The 23,011-nt window shown below is 50.0% G+C and overlaps 1 protein-coding gene across 14 annotated transcripts in view; it reads left to right on the top strand.

The window, feature by feature from the left end:
- ARHGEF9 (Cdc42 guanine nucleotide exchange factor 9) overlaps positions 1-23,011 on the top strand; it is a 194,728-nt gene that overhangs the window by 120,117 nt on the left and 51,600 nt on the right. For all 14 annotated transcript variants that reach the window (XM_039731058.1, XM_039731056.1, XM_039731055.1 and 11 more), the window contains one exon: positions 15,912-16,091. In XM_039731058.1, coding sequence (XP_039586992.1) covers positions 15,912-16,091 — 180 coding nt within the window. The remainder of the gene's footprint in view (positions 1-15,911; positions 16,092-23,011) is intronic.

The following is a 23,011-nucleotide window of genomic DNA, read 5'->3' as shown; positions in this document are numbered from 1 at the left end:
GGAGCTACATTTCCAAGGAGTGTAATAAATAACAGAGATGGGATTATTTTTGCCTTTTTAAGGAGAGAAAGAGGATGTGTCCAGGTACTTAGATACCTTTCAGGGCAAGTGAATTCCCAGAAGGGTGGAAAAGGTGAGGCTGAACACCAAACAGCTACAGACTGTTGGCATGGAAGGATTTGAAGGAATTGCCTCAAGTTTTTGGCAGCACTGTGTTCCTTCCAGGAGGGAGGCTGGGGCTGCTGGGGGTAGGTGGATCCAAAGCTCTCATGGTTTGGAGAGTTCTGGTTCCTGGTGCAGAGAGGAGCTTTCCCCTGGCTCTGCTCCCTCCAGCCTTCCTGGACTGCCTTGGGAAAATTCCTTAATTGATTTTATATTTCTCACCTTGCAGATCCTCTGTTTGAAATCCTTTGTTGGTGTTTTCCTTTCAGATGGTTAAAATGGAGCCTTTCTCCATTTCAGACTCCCAGCTCTCCCCATTATACATAACTAATACCTCTCTGGAACTATTGAAGCAGTGTTAGCAGGCTCTGAAATGGGAGTTTAGCTGAGCTTTTAAAGGGTTTAATCTTTTCCTGGGTATTAATCCTTCCAGAACCTCTGATAAAATTTGTTGCTTTTTCTCTGAATGCCTCCCACGCTGTCGATATCTGTCTGGAATGAGTTGCTTGGTGCAGAACAAGCCATGGAGGAGGGAATGTTACAGCCTCCCATGGATCTTGCTCTCATTTCAGTGCATTCCCAGCTCCTCTCTGACTCCCTGCCACCGCTGCTCCTGTGATTCCTGGCCCTGGGAGCATCTCTCCCATTAAATATGGGGTTGGAATGAGTTAGCTTCCTGTTTATCAGATGTTTCTCAGTTCTCAGATGCATTCCCAAGGTTTGCCTGTTTGATATCAGCAGAGGATGTCAGGGAAGAGAATCACCTCTTCCACACTGCCGTGGAGATGGAAAGCTATCAAAGACCACAACAAATGTCGGCTTTGGTTTTCTGCACTTGTTTTTTATTGCTTTGTGCTGCATCAGAGGATCCTAAACCTGTGTGACAGCAGACTCAGGCTGTGATCCATGTTATCAAAGACTGCAGCTGAACTGGACGGGAAATTATCCTTTTTTCCATCATGTCAATGTGGAAACGATGCCATCTCTTGTGGGGTAGCAGCAGACTTGGGACAGCCTCTCCCACCTGTGCCAGCTCTGGGAAGCACAGGATCTGAGCCAGGAAACCAGCCCAGCAAACACAAATCCAAGGAAGAACAACCTCTGCATGCTTTTGAGATGTCCAGGGTCTCCCTGACTCCAGCTATTACAGATGAAATAGGAAGGAGAAGGGGTTTTTCCGTGGAGGCACTGGCCCAGCTGCTCACCCCACCCCTTGGCCATGTCTATTGCCACTGGCCACATGTCTCCAATTTCTCTTTTCCGTAGTTCTTCCTTTGGGTGCACACCCTGGCTGCCCCAGCTGTGCAGTTCCAGGAAGGCAGCTCCTTTCTTGAGCAGCACTGCCCATAAAAATGATTGTGCAAATTTGTGAGAGTAGGGTAATTTATCGTTTCCATGGCAGTGCTGGAGGAGAGAAGAGCACTGAGGAGTGAGGTATGGAATAGCAACAGAAACCTGGGAGACACAGATCACATTCCATCTTCCCTGTTTCTTTTTTTCTGAGTGGGTCATAAAACAAAAGCAAATGAGGCAATTGGAACTCCCTGTCCACTTTCCTGGGGCTTGTTTAAATGAGGATTTACTTCAACTAAAAGCTCCTTAGAGCCACTTAATTCTTCCAGGTGAAGTAAATATCTAGGCCAGTAGTAAAAATTCCTTACAGATGTCTTCAGGAGGGTACTTAGCAAGCACTTTCCTGAAGAGAACATCTTGGATGCCTTTAAAGAGCAGAATCAGTTCTTAATGATGGTACATTTGATCGTGGGGCAGGACTTGGCATAGCCTTGGGAATGTTTGGAAATTGCTCCAGTGATAGAGAGAGGAATGAAATGGGCTGCAGAGCAGTGAGGGTACATGCTCTGATTTTCAGCAATTAGTCAAAATAACTGTAGCTAAAGTTTCATTTCAGAGATCTGGGCATATTTCACTACCAATGAATGTAATCTGTGGTACTGCATTGCAAAATCCTGGTGAATTCCCTGGGTGGATCCCTTTGCCATGCTTGTCCCTTCCAAAGTGTGGTTGGTATGACCTGCCCACCACATGGAACATCTGAGGGAAGCTCACATACTCAACTTCTGCTTTTAACTGGAAAAAAAAATCACCCTGAGAAGAGCTGGAGATTTCCCATTAGGTCAGAATCTCCCACCTTTGTTATTTGGTCTCTTCTCTGGATATTCCTGTCCTAGAATTACCAATCCTTTAAGGCATCCTTTCCATGTTCTGCGTTGAGAAAACCTGTGTCTGAAAGGAATAATAATTATGTACTGGATATAATTGAGTGTAGACTGCTTGCCAGGCAAATAATATATGGAACAGCTGAGGCTGAGCCTGAGTGGGTCCTTGGATGGGAATTCCTTGGACTCAGCCTTGACAGCTCCATTTGGGTGTGTTTCAATCCAGATCCAAGCTCTGTGTGCTCTTAAATCTCTCTGTACCTGTGTGTGCCAACCTCCTGGGCTGCCATTCATGCTTTACTCCAGTTCTGCTCTAGAAGTGGAAAGCAGCACTGGAATTGTCCATCAGCCACCAGGGTTGTGTGTTCCTTGAAGGAAGAACCTGAGGTGTTTGATGCACGTGGGCTCCCAGGCGTTCCCATGGACTTTGGTGTCACTCCTCAGTAAGGACAAAGCCTCACATGAGGCTGGCTGTGCTCAGCTGGGTGCAGGAGGATTGCAGGGAAATCCCATCCTCTCCCAGCCCTGTCCAAGCAGGGAACAGCAAGAACCTCTTGCAATTTGGGCAGTGTGGGGGTGGATCAGATGCCCACTGCTCCAGCCCAGGAATGCAGCACCTCCATCCAAGAGCTGCTCCTGGAGGCTCCCTTCCACCAGAGGCAAAGCCGAAATGTTTTGGAGGTTTGACTGAGAGAGAACTTGGTTGCTTTTCTTCAGAGTAGGAGCCCAACTGTCTGTGAGGCTCCTGGATCATTTCTGAACTGAAGCCAGAGCAGCACTTGCATTTACCCTGCTCCTTCCTGGCACTCCATGGTGTGGTGGCGTCTGGTCAAAGGTTGGGTTTGATGACCTTGGAGTTGTTTTCCAGTTGTTTTCCTTAATGATTTGGTAACTCTGTGACTGGGCGTGCTCCTGGGTCGAGGGCTGTCCAGCTATTTACTGCCAGTGGTTATCCCAAACATGCAGGAGGAGAGAGCCCAGGCCAGGCAGGAGCTCGGCACAGGGCGCCAGGGAGGATGAGCAGAGCCCTGCTGTTCTCATGGAAACCACTGCAGGGTTCTGTAGAGCAGGCAGTGGGACAGGCCAGGGAAAGGACACATCTTCCATGTCAGCACAGCCATGGGTTAGCTTCACATGGGCTCTGCTGCTGCCAGTTCTCCTGGGGTGAATCACGTCCCAGAGGAGCTGCTTTCCACCCGAGGCTGCTGGGGATTTTATACACACTCCATTTGCCTTTCTCCTCAGCTTGCACAGTTGAGTTTTTTTTCACGTTTAGGGGTTTTTTAAGCTTAGGTGTTTTGAAGGCAACATTTTGGTTCACCTTTGGAGTTGCCATTTGACTTCTGTGTAGCACGTTGTGATTAGTGATTAATTGCACAGGACATGTTGTGACTCCAGCCCGTGTCCCGGGGTGCTTGTCGCAGCAATGATGCACTGGGTGATTACTCACTCCCCTTAACCTGACAGCTGTATTTCTTCCCCTGACTGCTTAATGACCTTGGCCAGGTACGTGCCTTGTGTTTTGTTGGAGGGCGTTGGGGATGTGCAAATTTTTCTTTCCCTTGCGTGACCTTCATCCTGCCTTGGTAAGAGAAGGGAACTGTTCCATGAACAGATGGAGCGTTATTTCTAGAGGAAGGTGGATAACACAGGAAATTATTCATTCAAAACCCCTTCAGACAACTCAGATGTTTGCCCCGAGAGAGTGTTGCAAATCCTAGTGCAAATACCTGCTCACACAAACTATCCAAGTACCTTGAAAATTGCTTGTGAATGTGGGAGTCATCCAGTCCCAGAGCAGAACAGCGCCGGGGACTTAATTGAGCCATTAAGGAAATTAGGAATAAGCAGGATTTTAAGCAGTAGTTACAGCAGAGATATTTTGTAAGCCATGTGTAGGCAGGTTAGACTAAAAAAGGTTGTCAAGTCATAGCAGGTAAAAAAGAACAGTGTGCAAACCAGTCTGGGAATGGATAATTCACTGTAAAAGCAGCAAGGTTTGCTGCAAGTGGTGCTTGGCTCTTGTTACTCCTTAATGAATCGAATCTATTAGCCAGGGAAAACATCACGTTGTCTTGAAAAACAAATCATATTTGGATGCCTCTTCCCCTGCATTTGTACCCATTTTAACACGAGCACACTAATTATGCTGTGGAGATGATTTTGTTATGGCAGAAATGGAGCTGAGTTTGCAGCTGTAACTGTGGAGCTCTGGAGTGCTGGAATAGGTACATGGGGAGAGATGCCTTTTAATTCCATTGCCTTTCTCTTTAGTATTTGTCTCCCTGTGCTTCACAGAGTCTTTCTGCTCCCCTGGGTGCAGAGGCAAAGGCCCAACTGTGGGGGCTCAGCAGCCTCCAGGCTCCCGTGGATGCCAGAGGAGTGGTTTGAGGAATCATAGGAATCATGTCCACGGCCCAGTTTCTACACAGATGGCAATGGGCTCACAAATTCCCAGGCTTCCTGACATGTTTCCCAGTGCACAGGGAGCTGCATGAGTCATATTGCTCCAGCTCTGGTCCTTTTGGATGGAAATTATACTTTTAAATACATTCTGTGATTACATGCAGGGCGATGGGCTCGTTTGGAGGAGCTGGAATTCGAGCCATTAAGTTGAGTGGCTGCCATTACGTCCCGTGTTTGCCAACAGATAATACACAGACATACTTCATCTGTGACAGCTTTGCCCTCTAGACTTTGAATAGAATTATCTTGGTACAGAGCTGATCTCTCCAGCACCATCCAGGTGCTCTTTCCGTGCACCAGGCAGCAAATGTGGCCTCCTGTGGGACAGGAAGGGACAGCACTTGCTCGTGTCCTGTGTAGCATAACCTCGAGAGAGGGGAAAGGGACAATTACACAATGGATGAGGTGACACTGATGTGCCCTGGTGGAGTCCCTGCCCATCCCACCCCTCTTTCAGGGTTTTCAGGGTTCCTGCCAGAGCTCTGAGCTCCCAGGGTGTGGGGCTGGGAGATGGGAGCAGGAAGATGGGGATGCTCATGGCTGTTCTCACCGTGCCTGGATTGCTGCTGGCTCCCTGGGCAGCTCAGGGGGCAGGGGGGAACTCCTGAGTCAGAATGTGGTGATGGCTTGGAAAAACACCCGATCTTACCTTTCCATCTGTGGCAGTGCCATCCAGGCCGTGGCCCAGCCGAGGTAGGCTGTAGCCAGTGGCTGCCTTGAGTTACTCCTGTTGAAGGGACATCGTGGCTCTGGCAGCTGTCCATGAAAACTGAGAAGCCACCAGCCAGGGACTTCCATTCATGGCTAGGCTGAGCAGAGCAGAGCAGCTTAGAGGTGGAAGGCTGCACATCCCTGAGCTGATCTGGCCAATCCCTGTGACGGGCTCCAGGATCCCATGGAATCTGCAGGACAATCCCGTGCCTCTAACGAGCACCCAGTCACTGCCTCCCTGACGAGACAGCCTTCCCAGCCAGCGCTGCCCCTCGGCTTTTAGGAGGCAGAAGAGATGGGAATAAGAACATGATGTCAGATCCCAGCTGGATTGTCACTGATGGAACCCAGGGACAAAGGTGGGGTGTGACACAGCCCTGCAGTGCCACCCCCGTGCTCTCCACTGCCCCAGGTGCTGCTGCCCAGAAGCAGCAGGAAGGCAGGGTTTGCTCTGGAGTGTTCAGTGCTGTCCAGCTCTGGGTGAGGCAGGGAGTGGGGCAGAGTGTTCTGGGCCCGTGCAGGAGCTGGGGGAGCCAGAGGACGCCACAGGCTTTGGTTCAACAACAGTCTCAAGGGGAGAAGCTGCTTTGCTCTCGTCTCCTGGCTTCATCCCTTTGAAGTCCTGCCTGTTTGCCCTCTCAGGAGCTGGGGAATGGTGGGTGTGAGACGTGGGTGCTGTGAGCACCTGAGCTGTGCCTGGCTGGGTTTGCTGTGCTCGTGCTGCCAGCACGGGGGTGCTGGATGGCAGGGACTGCTCATCCCTGTGTTCCCTCAGGATGCCCATGGCTGCTTTTAGGTGCTGGAATCCTGGAAAACCTGAGGAAGACTTGTGGTTTTGCTGGAGTAATTCTCATGAATATCATCATTTTGGTGGCAAAAAGCTTTGTCTGGCCGTTTCTTATTCTGGGTGCTCATCCTGGTTTTTCCTTTTGCTGGTGGAAGTGGAAGCAGTGGGATTTTTCATTGGGTGGCTCTTGGTTTGCACAAGAGCAGCTGGATGGGCTCTGCTTCCCCCTGGCTTGGGAGAAAAGGCTTTCAGTGCCCCTGCAGTCACCCAAAGCCCAGGCTGGTTCCTGGGCAGGTGTTGCTTCTCCAGCCATTGCTCCTTTTGTGCTTCCTTTAATTAAATTTCTGTGAGCTCAGGGTCTGTGAAACAGTTTGTAGATGTCATTCCCCTCCTCTGCCAACAAATCCCTCCTAGACTGTGTTAGATGGGAGCTGCAGGGACTTACCCTGAGAAACCAGGAGATGAGAACAGCAAATAAGGAGCCCAGGTGGTGAATTTAATCAGTGTAATACATTCATCTGGACTTTAATCCAGCCTAGCCATTGATTTGCACTAATAAGAGCCATCACTTTTTAAGTTCCAAGTTCTCAGTACTAAAAATACCATTTTTTTAATATTACTGTGTTGGCCTCTTACTACAATACCAATATATGCATTACTGAGGATTCCTGGGGATGTGTTTAATACATTGTGGTCCAACATGACACAATCCAGGCTCTGCTTCATTACTAAATGGGGTTTTAGAGCACATGGCAGTGACTCAGTCACGAGGGGGCTCTTCCTGCTGCTTCCCTGTTCCTGGCCATCCAGGAGTGATGTTCCTGGTTTGTATTCCTAGCCCTGCATTTGAATTCATTTCCTTCCATGATTTTTAAACCTGGCCAACTGTGTCGGCTCTAAAGAGGCCAAAATATCCACACAGAGTTTTGTGAGTTCTGCTCCTTTCTCTTTCTTCATTTCCCTGGAGTTCCTGGGTCTGGGTGAGGGAAGTGGCTGCTCTGGGTGCCCCTGGTGTGTGTCTCTGTGCCATCACTCCTGCTGGGGACAGCTGCACGGCTTAGCTGTGTGTGACCAGCTTTGGGCTGGCTGCTGGCACTGCTGCAGCTGCAGGGACACAGATCCCACGTCTGGGATGAGCAGATCTGTTTGTAAGGAATTGTGTTCAATAATTCAATCCACTGGGAGTCGTTTGTGTGATTTTCTCCTTAATTCCTTTCTGCTTTGGAAACTTCCACGTCCAGAGTAACAGGTGATGTACATTTTAACATAAATATCCTTTAAAAGGAGGGTTACTCTTGCTTTCCTCAAAGCAATGACAATTTTATCTCCTCTCCTTGCAAAAACCATTTGGTCGCTCAGATGAACTGTTTTCCCACAGTCTGCTCCATGGCAGGGAAGTTGTTTGCTTTCCAGTGTGAATAAGGACAGGCTTTTGGTATAAAGTGAGCCTGGATTTGGCATTGCTGACATTTCCAGTCAAGTCTTGGTCATCCCTGGAGGGGTTTTGAGGCTGTGGATTGGCTGCACCACAGGCACAGGGGTGCTCAGGATGCTGTTGATGCTGTTGGTCCGTGCTGTGTCCCTTAGCCCTGGGCTCAGCATTTCCCAGAAGCATCTTGTCCTTCTCTGTACATTCCCAGAGCTGAATTTATAGCTATTTAGTAATATTTCTATTTATTTAGCAATGATCTGATTGCTTATCTGCCTTACTCTGCCCCTTGGGTGACTGAGAGAGCACCAGGTCCCTCCTGGTTCAGCCGTGGGCTGTTCATGATGTTCATGATGCCTCAATGTTACTGGGCCCAGTGCTTGCTGGGCTGGGGCTTTTAGGAACTGGGAGCACACCCTGGGAATCCTGAGTGCTCCCCATCCAGGCAGCAGCCTGCAGGCTCAGCCACTGGGGCTGGGCTGCGTGTAAATCAAAGCCCCAGCTTTGGTTGCAGTACAACTCCAGGTCTTTGAGGCTGCTGTGGCCTTGCCTTGGGAATGTCAGGAGTCCCTTCTGGGGGCAGGAGGCTGGGATTTGTGTGAGTATCTTAGGTTTGGCTCTTGGAGGGTGTTTATTGTTTGTCACTGAGTGCTGCAGTGAGGGATCTGCACTGACAGCCCCTTCCAGCCCCGAGCCCACAGCCCTGGCAGCTGCCCTGGCTCTGCTTGCTGAAGGTGCTGCTTTGCCCTGGAGCAGTTCAAACTTGGACTTCCAGCCCCAGTCTCATCATTTATCTGAGTTAAAAGATGATGGCAAGTGGTTATTTGTAATTACTCTACGTGAAAGATATGTCATGAGGCAAAGGGAGGCTTGGTGTGCCCCATCCAAGGAGGGGCTGGGGAGCAATTAGGGGGACATATGCTCCATCCAAACACCTCACACTGCGTGGGCTCTGCTTCACTGGGGTCCCTCTGCCTCATTGCCACCTTCCATTCTCCTCACTGCTGCCAGGGTTTTACTCAGCTCTCCATCCATGGCCCTGCCTTGTGGCTGCTGTTATTAATAGGAATGACACGGGCAATAATCAAAATAAGGTGGAAAATGAGACTAATTCCATCCCCTGGGCTCTGCTGCTGCAGCCTGGCTGAGGCCAGGTGATTTCCTATCTGCCAGGTGAGATCTTCTCAAGAAAGTGGAAATCAATGAAAAACAGAACAACCCAGTCCTAAGGAACCTTTCTGTCTGTACTGACTCTCCACATAACATATAGATAAATGAAAGATAGATAAAGCTTCCAACCGAGTGTGGCAGCCTTCCCAGAATCTGGGATGTGGGAGACTCTCACTCCAATCAGCCTCTTTCAGCTGAAATCCAGTCATTAGTTAAATTCATCAAGGGGCTTGAAAGCAGAAAGGGAAATTCTTTGACTTGTGCTTAACCTTTGGGTGATTGCACCTCTTGAGAGAATGAGCAAATCAAGTGGAGCTGCCCTCCCCTGTGTTTGGTGAATGAGCCGTGGGGCCATTCACTGAGATTGGGCATTATTCACTTTGTATAATTCCTGACGAGAGGTTTAAAAATAAACACAGCACCAAAGGGACTCTGGGGAGATTATGCAAGAGCAGGAGTGCTGGGTGATGCTCTCTGTGCTCTGCTCCATCAGCTGAGCTGTCCTGGCTGGAGGAGCAGCAGGATGTGGGGCTGAAACATGGGATGCACTGCTCCCCTCCTCACTCCTGGGCTCGGCTGTGCTGGGAATTGATGGCAGTGAGTCCCAGCAGAGCTGGGGGGCTCTGGGAGGTGCACTGAGGCAGTGTGAGTGCCTCCCCTCCGGGATCCCCGCGAGCAGAGCCGTGCTCTCCCTTGCCTGGGCTCTGTGCAGCTCTGCTGGGTCCTGTCCTTCCCCCCAGCAGTGACTGCTTTGAACACCAGCTCTGTGTATCCTTCTTTGAAGCTGTTTTGGCTGCCTCCATTGTGGAAGGGCCGGTGAACACAGTGTGGGAAATGCTATTGTGGTTTTACAGGGCTTTTATGTTGTCTGAACAAAGGGCAGCTCTGTACAAGAACAATTTGAGCAAATGGCATCCACTCACCACACTTCTCCCTCCTCCCCTCACAGCCTGCTCCTATTCCTGCATCCTGCTCCTGTGGAGGAGGACAGAGTTTATGTAACACAGATTTGAAAGGGAACTACCCAGAGCTCTCATTTTTTTACTGTTACAACTCTACTGATGCAGTAATAAATGATCTAATAGAGAAACACTTTCCTGCCTTAAAGATTATTCATATTCCCAGAGACCATGGTGCTGGAAACTTTGAGGTCCTTGAAGTTTTCTAAGGAGATGGTGAATGATGATATTTAGGGTTTTTTGTGAATGTGGCTCTTCACAAAGTGCTTTTTGGATTCGTGAGAAGCTCTGTGCTGAAAAGGATCTTGGAATCTTGTGGGCTTGCAGTGATTATTTATCCCTGAAAGAGGAGTGGACAGGTGAGAGTGGTTTGAATGGCCCTTTTGTGCACATTTCAGTCTCCATGGACCACTAAGCCCCTGACTTCTTCTTCAGGTTGGCCCATAAGAAGGCAGTAAGTGTTGGGAATATTTAGCAAAATGTTGCAGTAGTGGCTGATTTCACTCAAAGATGTTTAATCCTCGACTGCCTCACTGCAGGCAGGGGCTGAGGTGGAGCAGATGTCTTGTCCAATTGTGCATCCTGGCTTGGGAAGTGAGCAGAGCCAGGGAAAATGCACCAGATTGGAGGCAGGGGCTCACCCATTCCCCAGAATAATTTTCCAGTTGGTGCTGTCATGTGGAGCTGGAGCAAAGTCCCTGTGCAGGGACACAGCAGGATCATGGCTCAGAGATTTAAACCCTGCAGTGGCCTGGGAGGAGCTGTAACCCCTGGCTCAGAGGTCACTCTGTAAATGTGCTTTGGGAAGCCATCCTAGGTGGTGTTCCTGGGCTTTTTTCCTCAGGATGTGCTGTGGATACAGGCTGTGAGAGGCATTCCCCTTCCCTTCCTCTTCTTTGGCTTGTGTGGATTTGCTCCAGAGCTGCTCCAGTAACAGGGTCAGACAGATCCCACCAGCTCCTGTGACAGGGAGCTGTTCCTGTTACTCCTTTTATTCTTTATTTTCCTGCTTACTTTGATGGGGACATTTGTTTAATCTTGCTAAAGGTGCCACAAAGGCATGGCTGGAAAAGAAAGTTGTAAAATCTGGAGTCAAACTCCTGCTTTTGAGCACCTCCTTTTTATTCCTTGGAAGCTCCTGTGTGGCATTAATGACCAGCACCTCCTTTTTATTCCTTGGAAGCTCCATTAATGACACCTTAAAGCCCTTTGGCTTTGGAAAGTGCAAGGGGAGAGGGGGGCAGTGGGGATCTTTGGCCAAAGGGACTTTTCTGAGCTTTCCCAGCACTGGTGAGGACAGAGTTCAGCATCCTTGGCACGTGCTGTCAGAGGTGGGGCCTTGCAGAGTCCCCTGAAACCCTTTTTTACAGTTTGTTGTTGTTGTCATTTTATTTTGGCAGCATCTCTGATGTAATTCTGTATTTCCAGTGGCCACATTCCATCCTGGAAATGCCACCAGACAGGAAGAGAAAGCAAAATCCTCCCAGCCCTTCAGCAGGAATGGTTTCACTCCTTTCCTCTGGCTTTGCTCACTGTTGTAAAGCACTCACCTGTTGTGCTGGGGTGCTGGAAGTGTCTTGTAGGAGCATCTCTAGAGGGAGGTTTGTGACTGAATTCTTGGAGGTTTGCTGTGGAAACCTGTGGGGGAAATCTCTGGGAAGGCTGAGCTGGTCCTGGTGGTTCAGGGATCATAACCCCTGTTCTTAGGGTGCTCAAGCTGTGCATGGAGTTAGACAGAGCCTTGTCTCTTTGCCCTTTTTCTTCTCCTCGTTAAATCCATTGGTTTGTGCTGCTGGGATGTGGAAGTGGCCCCTCCTCTCTGTGCCCTGGAATTTCCCTTGGCCCATGGTGTTTGTTGGGCCAGTGCCCACACAACAGCCCAAGAGTTCATCTTCTCTTCTGCCCACTGAGGAAGTTTTTCCTCCACCCCACAAAGTGCTCTGCAGGCTCCTGTAAAGCAGCAATCATTATTCTCAGGTCTGTAGCTCCCAAATGCTCCTGGGCATTGCTGCACTCATGTCACCGGGTGAAAGCAATGAGGAATTTCCTCTTTGGGCTCTTTACTTTGAACAAGCAACTGACAGGAATAATTGACTTTAAGAGGAAGTAGGACTTGCACCTGGCAGACAGGCAGTGTTCAGGGGATGTCACACTGAATGTCCTTGTCACCTGCTGCATCTCTCACTGCTTCTCCTTTCCTAAGGGTAGGACACTTTCCCAAATATCTAAGTTCTTGTTTTTGTAAATTTACAAGGCTAAGATTTTGTGAATTCCTCTGGTGGGCACAGGGAACATAACTTTATTTCCATCAACCTTCACCCTACAGAAATGGCTGTGTCTTGGAGAGTGTGCTTTAATATTTCACTATTACTATAGTGATTATTATTCTTAAATTCCATTCTTTGGTTTTGGTAATGGCCAAATTGTTGATGGGATGAACATTAAGATGTGGGAAATGCAAACTTCTGCCTCAGCCAGTTAAACACAGAGTGAATTCTAGGGCATGATTCACCTGGCTGGAAGGTAAATTGCTGAAATAGCCAGGATGAATCACACTCCAGATGTGTCTCTTTCTCTTCACTGGCTATCAGGAAGTCCAGATGACTCCCTCAGCTGCAGTGTGGGAGAATCTGACTTTATGGCAGAGAAGTTCTTTCCAAGGTCTTTGGCTGAATATCTCTTACCAAAGCACTAAGCTTAGCCTTGAAGCTGAGAGACGTGAACTTTCTGGAGTGAAGAGCTCCTGTGTTGAATTTTCTGAGAAAATAATATTTCATGCTGACCTTTCTGCAGTTTGTCATCTCCTGCTGCTGCAGATGTCAGGTTCTGTCTCCATAACCCTGCCCTGAGAGAGCTGGACGGCTCCATGGATGCAGCAAGATGTCTTGCAAGATAAATTAAACTGCATCTTTTCATTTTAGGCCCTGACATTCTCTCAATGGGCTCAGCACGTGGGATGGCTGGAGCTCCAGTTCTCAACGTCCTTTTGGTACAGGCTGAGCTGGATTTGTGTTCCAAAAGGGCAAGGCTTGCTTGCAGGATTCCTGGGATGTGGATCCCTTCCTTGAGCTGAGAGCAAGGGCCAGGGCTGTGCAGGACCAGCTGCTGCTGGCACTGATCAGTGAGAGCCAAGGGCTTGGACTCTGTCTCCTTGAGATCAAGAAGCACCTTGCAAAGCCCCCCCAGCTCCTGACATCCCCTGAAAGCACCTTCCAGACCTGTGTGTGTGTGTTAACAGCACAAAAAGGCCAAGGTGTCCCTCTGTCTGTCCCTCTGTGTCCCTTGGCAGTCCCTGCCTGCTCCTCAGAGCTGGGATTTGTGCCTCGGGCTCGGGGATGGATTTTTGCAAAGTAGGCTGGGAGGGTTTGAAGCACAGTCCCTCTGAAGTTTGGGCTCAGTGACGTTTCTGTGGCAGTTTGTGCCCAGAACTGGCTGTGTGTGAAGTGACAGCAGAGTCTCTGTCAGCTGAAGCAGAAGCAGCAGGAACACGGCTCCTGCGTAATAGCTCTGTTCCTGGTTCCTCATCAGTGCAAAAGGGACTAAAATACCCAATGGCATTAACAAAAGGAACAAGTGTCAGGCCAACCCGATTCATTTTTTGACAAGAAAACTGATTTTCCAGCCAAAGAGAACGTACTCTACAGCATTTACTGAGAGGAGCTGAGTGCTGGATCTCTGTGAGCCACGGCTGGGAGGTGGCCGTGGGGAAAGGGGGACGTGTGAGCTATTACTGGGAGATCTTGGTGACACTGCAATAAATATTTCATGCTGTTCCACAAATCTCTGGTAAGGTCCCTTTGGGAATAGTATTTGCAATTCTGGTCATCTGTGTTCCAGAAGAATGCAGGCAGGGTACGTGGAAGCCTGAAAGGGCTGGGGAAGTGCCTGGGGGAAGGAAAAGCTGGGGGCTGCAAGGGCAGAACTTCCTTACCTGGAGGAAGGTACGTCCTTACAGGAGACCACACCTGGACAGCATCCATAAATATGGCAGAGGGGAAGCCCTGGTGAAGGAGAAGAGCTCAGTCCTGGCAGAAGAACAGATAAGTGGTACCTGGGGTTTCTTCAGCTCTGAAGTCTCATCCCCTCCAGATCTGTCCTGGGGGGTCTCTGTTTATGGGAGCATCCAGGAACCCTGCCTGGGAGCAGAGCAAGGGGTTGTGAGGAGCCACTGAAACCCCTCTGAGCATCCAGCTGCTGTACTGGGATCAGAAATCAGTCTCTATAATTGATACTTCTCCAGATGTGGCTTCACTGCTTTGCTGAGCCCAGCTCTGGTGCGAGCTGGGGGTCACCTCCATCTGACTGCAGGTGCTGCTGGTTTGGGTGGGACCCTCTGGTGCCCAGCTCCCTCCAGCTGTGTCTCAAAAGCCCAGATGTGGGATGACCCCTCAGTGAAGCAGGAGGTGCCCTCAGCCACGAGTTCAGCCATCCCCTGAGGGCTTGTTGTGTGCCTTGGTTTTCTGCCTGGTGTCCAGGACCGTGTGAGGCTCATGTGGACAGTCCCCTGTAGGACACACCAAGGGGACAGGTTTCTTCTACAGCTGATTTTGAATTAGAAGGGACAATTTGTCAGAGTAGAAGCGGGAGGAGCACAGCTTTACTTTGCTGCCCACTGACTGGATCTGTCTGGGTTTTGAGGATGAAAGGCACTGCCAGGTTAAGCCTTGTAGGTCTTGCTGCTTTGTGCGACTGACTCCACAACTGCAGGGCTGGGACTGCAGCTCTGGCTGTCCCAAACCCAAGGAGATCAGATTTGTAAAGGAGAGCCAGTCCAAGGCAAATGGTAAATCAGGCCCTTTAATCTGTTGTCTGGATTGTCTGGATGACTTTGGTGTTCTCTGTTGATGCTGGGGACCTGGAGCTGTGCTGGAAGGTCTCCTTCAAGCTCTCCCTGTGCAGGCAGTGATTAACAGGGTTTGGGGATGCCAGACTTGCATTAAGAGCTTCCACACTTGCACACCCACAGCGAGGGGTTATTGTCTGTGCCTTGTGTTCCTCCCGCAGCTGAGGGGACACTGTGGCTCTCAGAGCCTCGCCACAACAAGGTCTGGAATGGCCACAGGCTTGAGCTCCATCCCTGTGAGCTCAAACTGGGGCTTGGAGGGAGCCCAAGAGCGTGCTCAGGGTGTCTCAGTGGCAGAACTAATGAGCCCAGGATGGCTCTGACAGGCTGATTAGCACATGGGGAAAATCTGTGTTTGCTGGGGCAGCCTCAGTGCTCAGCACAGAATTCCTGCGCTGGGCAACACATAAACACAATTTATTGCTCTGTCAAAAACACACAGCTGCCCGTCAGAGGGCAGGGGTGTGCTGGGCATGGCTGGATGGCTGGTGGTGTGGAAGGCACCAGGGCTGGGGTGCTCCCTCCTGCCAGCACGGAGCAGGAGTTTCATGGCTGTCACAGAGGAGACCTGGCTGTGCTGGTGCACTCTGAGGCTGCATGAGCTCCTCAGGCAGAGGTGTTCCTGAGGGCCTGTCACACACCAGGCTGGCCTCATCCAGTGTCCAGGGTCCAGGACCTGCTCCATGCAGCCTGTCCCCCCGGCCAGGAGCAGCAGGATTGCCCTGGGCTGTGCTGCAGGCCAGGGCTGGGGCAGGTCAGCAGCGTGTCACAAGTGAGGGGTGTCAGTACATCACCAGCACTGAAACAGGCAGCCTCCAGTTTCAAAAAAAGCCTTTTAAATACATGCACTAACTTTGCTTGGATCTGCATGGAAAGCTTCCCCAAGCTTCTGACATTTCAACCAAAGTGAAAATTCCTCTGCGGGACACCATCACTTGTTTTTGCTGGTTTTGGGAAGTTCACAGTGTGTCAGTGGAATTGTCCCTGACAGATGTGCCTGTATGGAGTGCCAGGGGAGGTGCCAGGGCGGGGGGGACAGGGGACACAGCACCTGGAGCTTGCCTGGCACGGCTGGGAGCAGGATGGGGACAGTGGGAGGGCAGGGTGGAGCTGAAATGGAGATGTGGTTTGGCTGCGAGCTGTGCTGCTGTGCATGCGAGGGGCTGGGGCTGCAGGCATTCCCTGACTGTGCCTTTCTCTCCCCAAGCTGATCAGTGGTGGTTCCATTGTCAGTGCTGAGGCAGTATGGGATCACGTCACCATGGCCAACCGGGAGTTGGCGTTTAAAGCAGGAGACGTCATCAAGGTCCTGGATGCTTCCAACAAGGACTGGTGGTGGGGTCAGATCGACGATGAGGAAGGATGGTTTCCCGCCAGCTTCGTGAGGGTGAGTGACTTTCTGCTTTTTACTGCCCTGGGGAATCACTGCCCATGCTCAGGACATCAAGAACTAAGCTCTTGCTCAGTTTTTACTGTGTTTGTTCTCACTGATGCTGATTCCCTCTTCTTTGCCTGTTTTCTGTCCAAAAAATGGGCAGCAAAGAAGGTTTCTGCTTGCTGCTGCCTCCCCAGCACACAATTCCTCTCTGGTGCAGCTCTTGTGTCTCCCCCAGGTGTGGCCAGTGCCAAGAGGGAGAGATCCATGACTGGAACTGGAGCTGGGCAGCCCAAAAAAAGTTCATGCTGTTACTCTGGCCTGGGATAATAAATTGTGTTTGGTATTTTGGGATTTTAGTATTTTGGGATAACAAATTGTGTTTGGTATTTTGGGATAACAAATTGTGTTTGGGATTTTGGGATAACAAATTGTGTTTGTATTTTGAATCTGACCCTGCAGCCAATGGTGGCAACAAGTCTGGAGAATGGATTTGTGTCAGGTGTGATTGAGGTGAAAACCTTTTTGCAGAAACTCTCTCACCTGTGTCACTAACACCTCTCCTCTGGGCTGCAGCTGGAAAGGCTGAATAGAACAATCTCATTTTGTTTGCTTAATTTAAACACTGAAATATTCTGGGCCAGTTGAACCTCTCAGTGCACTGACCAGTGCTGATTTCTTTGTGGTTCTGGGGAAAAGATTTAACAGCCCTTTGGTGTGGTGTCACAAAGGAATTGTCTACAGGAGGCTTAAGAATAATCTGGAAAGCACTGTTCTGTTTATTTGAAAACACGCCAAAAAACCAAATGAACCAGTGTGTTTGGGGCCCCAGCACACGGATCATGGTCTTGCTGAACTCCCCATTTCTCCCTTCACTTTTCAAAGGCTGGGAGGATGGTTTTAGAAACTGGGGAACAAAGGAGAGTGGAATCAGTGAATCTCAGACAAATGTCTGGAACACATCCTGGATCCCCATCCTTTGTGCTGGGGGTCACAACAGCCTGACCAGGCAGGTTTCTTGCCTGTTCTGTGCAGTGTCCCAGTGAGAGCAGTCCTTCCCTCAGCTCTGCAAGAGGCTGGCTTGGCTGTTCCATCTGGGAATCACTTGTTGAGGGCAGGCAGGAACCAGACACCTGCCCTTTCCCCTTCCAGAGGGGAGCACTGCCTGGCTCTGCTGCCTTAGTGGGAATTCATATTTAAAAACGACAGTTCTGGCCCATTTTGTCTGCAGGTCTTGAAGGGAGGCTGGAGGGAAGGATTTGCCCCTCAGGTTTCCAAAGCAGCTGAATAAGGAATGAAAGAACTGCGAGAAGAGCAGATGATCACTCACATCATGAGCAGGCTGCGTTTTTCTCTGTTGTACTTTGAGCCCTGCTTTTTTAAGATGATGCCAGAAAACTGCCTGATTTAGCCTGGGTGGTTCTAGTTTTACTTGCAAAATAATTGCTTTTCTTTATATCTGTATTTCTCTTCTGCAAGCACAGAAGGAAAAGAGAACAATGTGTTGCATAGAATATGAATAGTATTCAAGTGAGGGATGTCAGACAGACCAGACAGGTATAAAGCCAAATAGGATTAATTTCAGGGTATTTCAGACTTCAGGCCTCTTGTAAGTAGTAACAGCAGTGCAGGAGAAGATCACTGCACAGTTGGGTTCCTCTCAAAGTCCTTTGAATCACTTCTGAGGACAAAACTGGGCTGGGAACCCAGTTTGCAATGAGATGTCTGACGCTTCTTGCTCTCCAGCCAGATCATCTGAAAACCTTTGGCAAAGCATTTGGCACTCACAAAATCTCATAGCAGGGAACTTCACATTTGCAAGTGGAGAGGAAAACAGGAACCTGCTGATTCCCTTGGCCTCCTTTACATGACAGCCAGGGGGGGCAAACAGAAAGGCTCCTGAATTCCCTGCACACATAGCAATTGTTGTCTCCCTGCTCACACCTGCACTAATCCTCTTAGCAGCTTGGGACGTGGGTAGAAGGAATGTGGGGAGAGGAAACCACAGAGGTTTGGGAGCTCACAACCTTTCAAGGAGAAACTGGATGGATAAAGCAATGTTTTTTGGGGGAAAGAGAAGAGAAAGCACAGTGTAGGAGAAGTAAAATTTGGAGCCAGCAGGGAATGGTGAATCAGCAGGGGCTGCTGCACTCAGAGAGGTCATGAAAACCCCCAAGTCAGAAAGGTGAATAAGAACTCCAGAATTAAATTTAAGACCCCGCAACAAGCTGGGTTTAGACAGGTGAAGGTGTCTGTGGTGTATTTTAGCCTGTTCTGAGCACACTGGGCACCCACAGGGCGCAGCTCTGGTGGCTGCATGGTGTCTTTGAACATCCTGTCAGCTTCCAGTGGTCTGACAGGTTGGGAGGTACAGCTGAGAAAAACCAGCAGGAATTTCAAAAAAGAATTCACATTCCTGTGGTGGAAATGCGACTTTTTTCTCCTCTGTGGATGACAGAGCCTTGGGCTGTCTGTACATTGTGGGCTACAGATGAGTTTGTGCATAACCAGCACATTGACACTGGCTCAGAAAAACAGGCTCAGCGTTGGTAGGGAGGGATTTACAGCACACAATAACAGTCCAGGGCTGCCCATGGACCCATTGTTGTACCTTGAGCTCTCCTTCAGAAAGCACAGCAAGCCTCAAAAGAAAGTTTGATTGCAGAGCTCCTCATCAAGGCTCCAAAATAGCCCAGGTGAGACGCTCCAAACACAGGAAATCAAATGGCTTAATGTTTGGGCTCTGACATATTTCCACTGCAAGAGAAATAAAAAGAGTAAAGCTTATGGATGCTGTGCAGTGGAATCTCTCCTCAGGGACATGGCAGACTGCCCCTGTCCTGGGCAGAGAGGGGGATTTATTCCTGTGTAAAGCTCTCTTTAGTCTCTTTGGATACCAGACTGAGCTTGCAGAATATATTTCTTCTCACCTCAGCAGTGCTGAGTCTCCCTTCCTTATGTTACTAAGCCAAGGTAAAGAGCAGAACTGGGGCTGAGGAGCTTTTACTGCAGCTTCTTGTAGTGCCTGGTGACTGGAGAAGGGAAGAAATGGTCCTGCCAAGGAGCAAGGAGGGGCTGTAAAATCCTCATGGTCTCCTCTTCCAGGAGAAGGTGCAGGGGTGGAGAAGTGCAGGGGTGGCAGTGCTCCATGTTCTCTCTCACCACTGCCTTGGTTCCCCCAAGTGTTGTAATTTTAGATTGATTTTCCTGCTGAAAAGCTGCCTTTGACCCACTTTATTTTCTGCTGCTGAAGGAGAAGTGCTGGATAAATTGGAGTGAGCTTTTAAGGCACTGTGGAGAAGGAGAGTGAACCCAGAGCCTGGTCCCAGTGCCTGGCAACTCGTGCCTTTGCTGGGCAGGTGGGTTTCATTTTCAGCTCTGCCTGCTCTGTATTGCAGGTGTAATTCCCCGTTTTGCTGCCCCATCTGCTTCTTTTTGCCTGTGAAATCTGATTGTATCTTGTTGAGCTCATCACTCACCTGCTTTCCCCCACTGCAGCCCTTGCATTAGCATTCCCTGAGCCAGGGGCATCAGATTTCCACAGAAAGAGGATGGAGCTGCAGTCAGAGCCTTCTAAAGGAGATTTGATTCTGCTGTGGCAAATCCAGCTTACAAATAGCTGTGCTGGAGGTAGGGCCCAGCACGGGCAGCACTGCTGGGCTCGGGCTGAGCTGCAGTTTGGGGGTTCCAAGGCAAGGAGCATTTCAGCACCCCAGGGCTCCCTGTGCCACCTGCAGCCAGACAGGTCCCCCAAAGGGTCACACACTGCCACTGTGCCCTTCCTTGGACAAGCTGGTCTGGAGGGCCAAAAACAGAGTTTGGAGGCCTTTCTTTGAGTCAGGCAAACAGGCAGGAATCTCCACAGCCCCTTCAGGCACAAACCTGCAGAGCCCCTTCCTGGGCCTGCCCTTCCTCAGCCTGCAGGGCTCTGCAGTGAGCTCTGTCCTTGTGAGTGTCCACTGGAAGCAGGTTCATCATCCAGCTGGCTGGTAAAGTGTTTGCTTTGTTGTGGTTTCTGATCATTATGAGGTGATCAGGCCTTGGTGCCTCTCCATCCAATGCCTGCCCTGGGCAGGTAAATCTGCAATAATTCCAGGTCAGTGCTGCTGGCCCAGTGCCATTGGTGGGTTTGTGCACCATTTGGGTAGAGCTGCAAGCTGATAAATTGTATTGATAGAAATTGTATATCATAGAATCACAGACTGGTTTGGGCTGAAAGGACCTTGAAGCCCACCCAGTGCCACCCCTGCCCTGGCAGGGACACCTCCCACTGTCCCAGGCTGCTCCAGCCCCAGTGTCCAGCCTGGCCTTGGGCACTGCCAGGGAGCCAGGGGCAGCCCCTGCTGCTCTGGGCACCTGTGCCAGCCCTGCCCACCCTCCCAGGGAACAATTCCTAATTCCCAATCTCCCATCCAGCCCTGCCCTCTGGCACTGGGAGCCATTCCCTGTGTCCTGTCCCTCCATCCTTGTCCCCAGTCCCTCTCCAGCTCTCCTGGAGCCCTTCAGGCCCTGCCAGGGCTCTGGAAGCACCTGGCACAGGTCCCTGAATGTGCCAGGCACGCTCTGCCCTCAGGGAAGCTCTGGTGGCTCTCCCCAGTCCCCTCCTTGTCTTCCATGTGCCTGAAGATATTTTCCAGGAATCTGCTCCGTGCTGGGCACTGAGGTGAGCCTGCCTGGCCTGTGCTTCCCTGGCTCTTCCTTTTTTCCCTTTCTAAAAGGATATCAGCCATGGAGAACATGAATTAGCACTATGCAGCCATCAGCTCTCCATGGCTCCCAGAAGTGGTCCTTAGGGAAAAGGGCCTTTTTTTGTGTGATTATTTTACTTTTATCAGCCTCTGCAAGTTCTTGCATTACACAAGAGCTGGTCATGACTTCCCAGTTAGGGGTGGATTTTGGAACAGGACTGGGAGCCTCACCATAAGTCTGTTCCTCTCCACATGGAGGGGCCTTTCAATGGGAAACATCGTGTAGGACCAGCATTATACAACTTGCTTTTTTTCCCTGTAGTTTTTACTGATTTCTTTTAATTATGTCTTGATACAAAGTGCTCAAAAGGGCTTGGTGGTTTGGTTGCTGGGTGTTTTTCATGGCCTGGGGGAAGCCCTCCCAGTGCTTATTTTACAGCCCCTGATGTTTTCCATTGCAGCGGTGTTTAAGGAGACCCTGGATTTATTATTGTAGGGTTCCCTAGAAATCCCCACAGGGATGGCAGCCACCCATCCTGAGCTGGGAGTGCTGGAGAGGTGGGATGAAACTGGGAGAAAACAAGAGTTGTGAAGTTTCTTTTCTAAAATGGAGATACTTGGTCTGAGAGGGAGGGGCAGCTGTGCCTTTGTGTCCCTTTGGAGAGGTGGGGAGCAGACAGACCTTTCTCCAGGAGTGTGAGCTCAGCTCCCCACAGCAAGGAGGAAAGTTCAGGTACTTTTGGGTGCCCATGTGTGTGAAACAGAGGGATCACCCTGTTAGAGGTGCTGGGTTGAAACAGGAGCGTTTGCAGCTTTGTCCCAATCACTCAGTTTGGCATTTCAGAAGTTTTGGGCAAGGCCAGCATTTCCCCAGTGTGGCTGTGCCACCTCGCTGTCACCTGCAGCTCCATCACTGTCAGTGAGGCACAAGGATCCAGCCTGGGCTGGTGGCACTGGGACGGAGGGCACAGTTAACCCTTCAAGTGCCACCTTCCCTTGGCCCAGCTCCTCTCCAGTCCTGAGAGTTGGAGATGCAAACCTAACCCTAGGCCTGTGTCACCAGAGTGCTGCTCACGGGTGGGACCAAGAGTCTGGTGATGCATTTCAGCCCATATTTCAACAGTTTTTTCATGATTATCCCTGGGTTTGGGTGAGGAAAGCTCCTCCAGCTGCAGGGACTGGCCCAAGGTCAGTGCCAGAGCTGCCACTGCACCTCAGCTTTTATTAGTCATGGTCCCAACTTCAAAAGATGCCCTGGAAGAAGGATCCTTGCTGGAATTTCAGAGAACTTCAGAGGTTTAGATGGAAACAGGAGTGTTTGAACAACACAGTGGGATTTATCCTTCCAGCAGCAGAGGCTGGAGAGCACAGGGTGGAAACACCTCCAGCTTCCTCTGGAGCTGATAAAATTGTTGCATTTGTTTTTAATCTAAGCAGAAGTCATCTAGACTAGAACTGTATTTTTTTTTCCCTTTGGGAACATGAATCCTAGCAGGAAGGAGCAAAAATTTCATTAAGCAGGAAAGCAGGACTCCTGAGATTCGCAGATGAGGAAGGAGGGAGTGTTCCTGCTGTGCACAAAAGGCAGCCTGAATTTGAGGAATCATGGAAGTTTGTTAGTTTGCTATCTGCCTTGGAGTTTCAAAGCCTTTAGGATTCATGACTCAGGCTTACACACACATGCCTTGTAATGATTAGATCTTTCTGGCTTTTTTTCAAGTGAAAATCAAATTTTTTCTCCTGATCACCTGACTCCAGGAGGTAGAGCTTTGAAAATGTGCTCTGCTGCCAAACTGGCAGGGATGTCAGCAAACTTGGTAACAGGCTGTTCCCGTTGGGTTTGGGAAGGCTGCAAAATCCCTTTCTGTAGGAGAAGAAAAGCAGGGTGGAAAGTTATTTTAAACTTCAGCCAGCAGGGTTTAATCCCCACACTGGTGCTGCTGGATTTTCCACATCTGTTTGTTGGAATGCCAGTGAAGCTGCCACCAGGACGTGTCCCTTGCAGGACTCCCTGGGCCATCCTGTCCTTCCCAGGACCCATTTTCCCTTCTCAGGGTGCCCCCAGGTTTTCCCAGCACTGAAATTGGTGGCACTGGTGTCAGTAGTTGACCCCGAGGTCCCTTACCCCAACAGGGACATTGCTCAGCAGCAGCACTTCTTTTGTTTATTTAATTTTTATTTATTTTTAATTTATTTTTCGTCATAAACCACTGCTCATGTTCATGGGGTGTGGCTCTGCCTCAG

This window comes from Passer montanus, unplaced genomic scaffold, assembly GCF_014805655.1.
Source record: "Passer montanus isolate IOZ18808 unplaced genomic scaffold, ASM1480565v1 scaffold76, whole genome shotgun sequence".
Lineage (NCBI taxonomy): Eukaryota > Metazoa > Chordata > Aves > Passeriformes > Passeridae > Passer > Passer montanus.
This window is presented reverse-complemented; position numbering and strand designations above follow the sequence as displayed.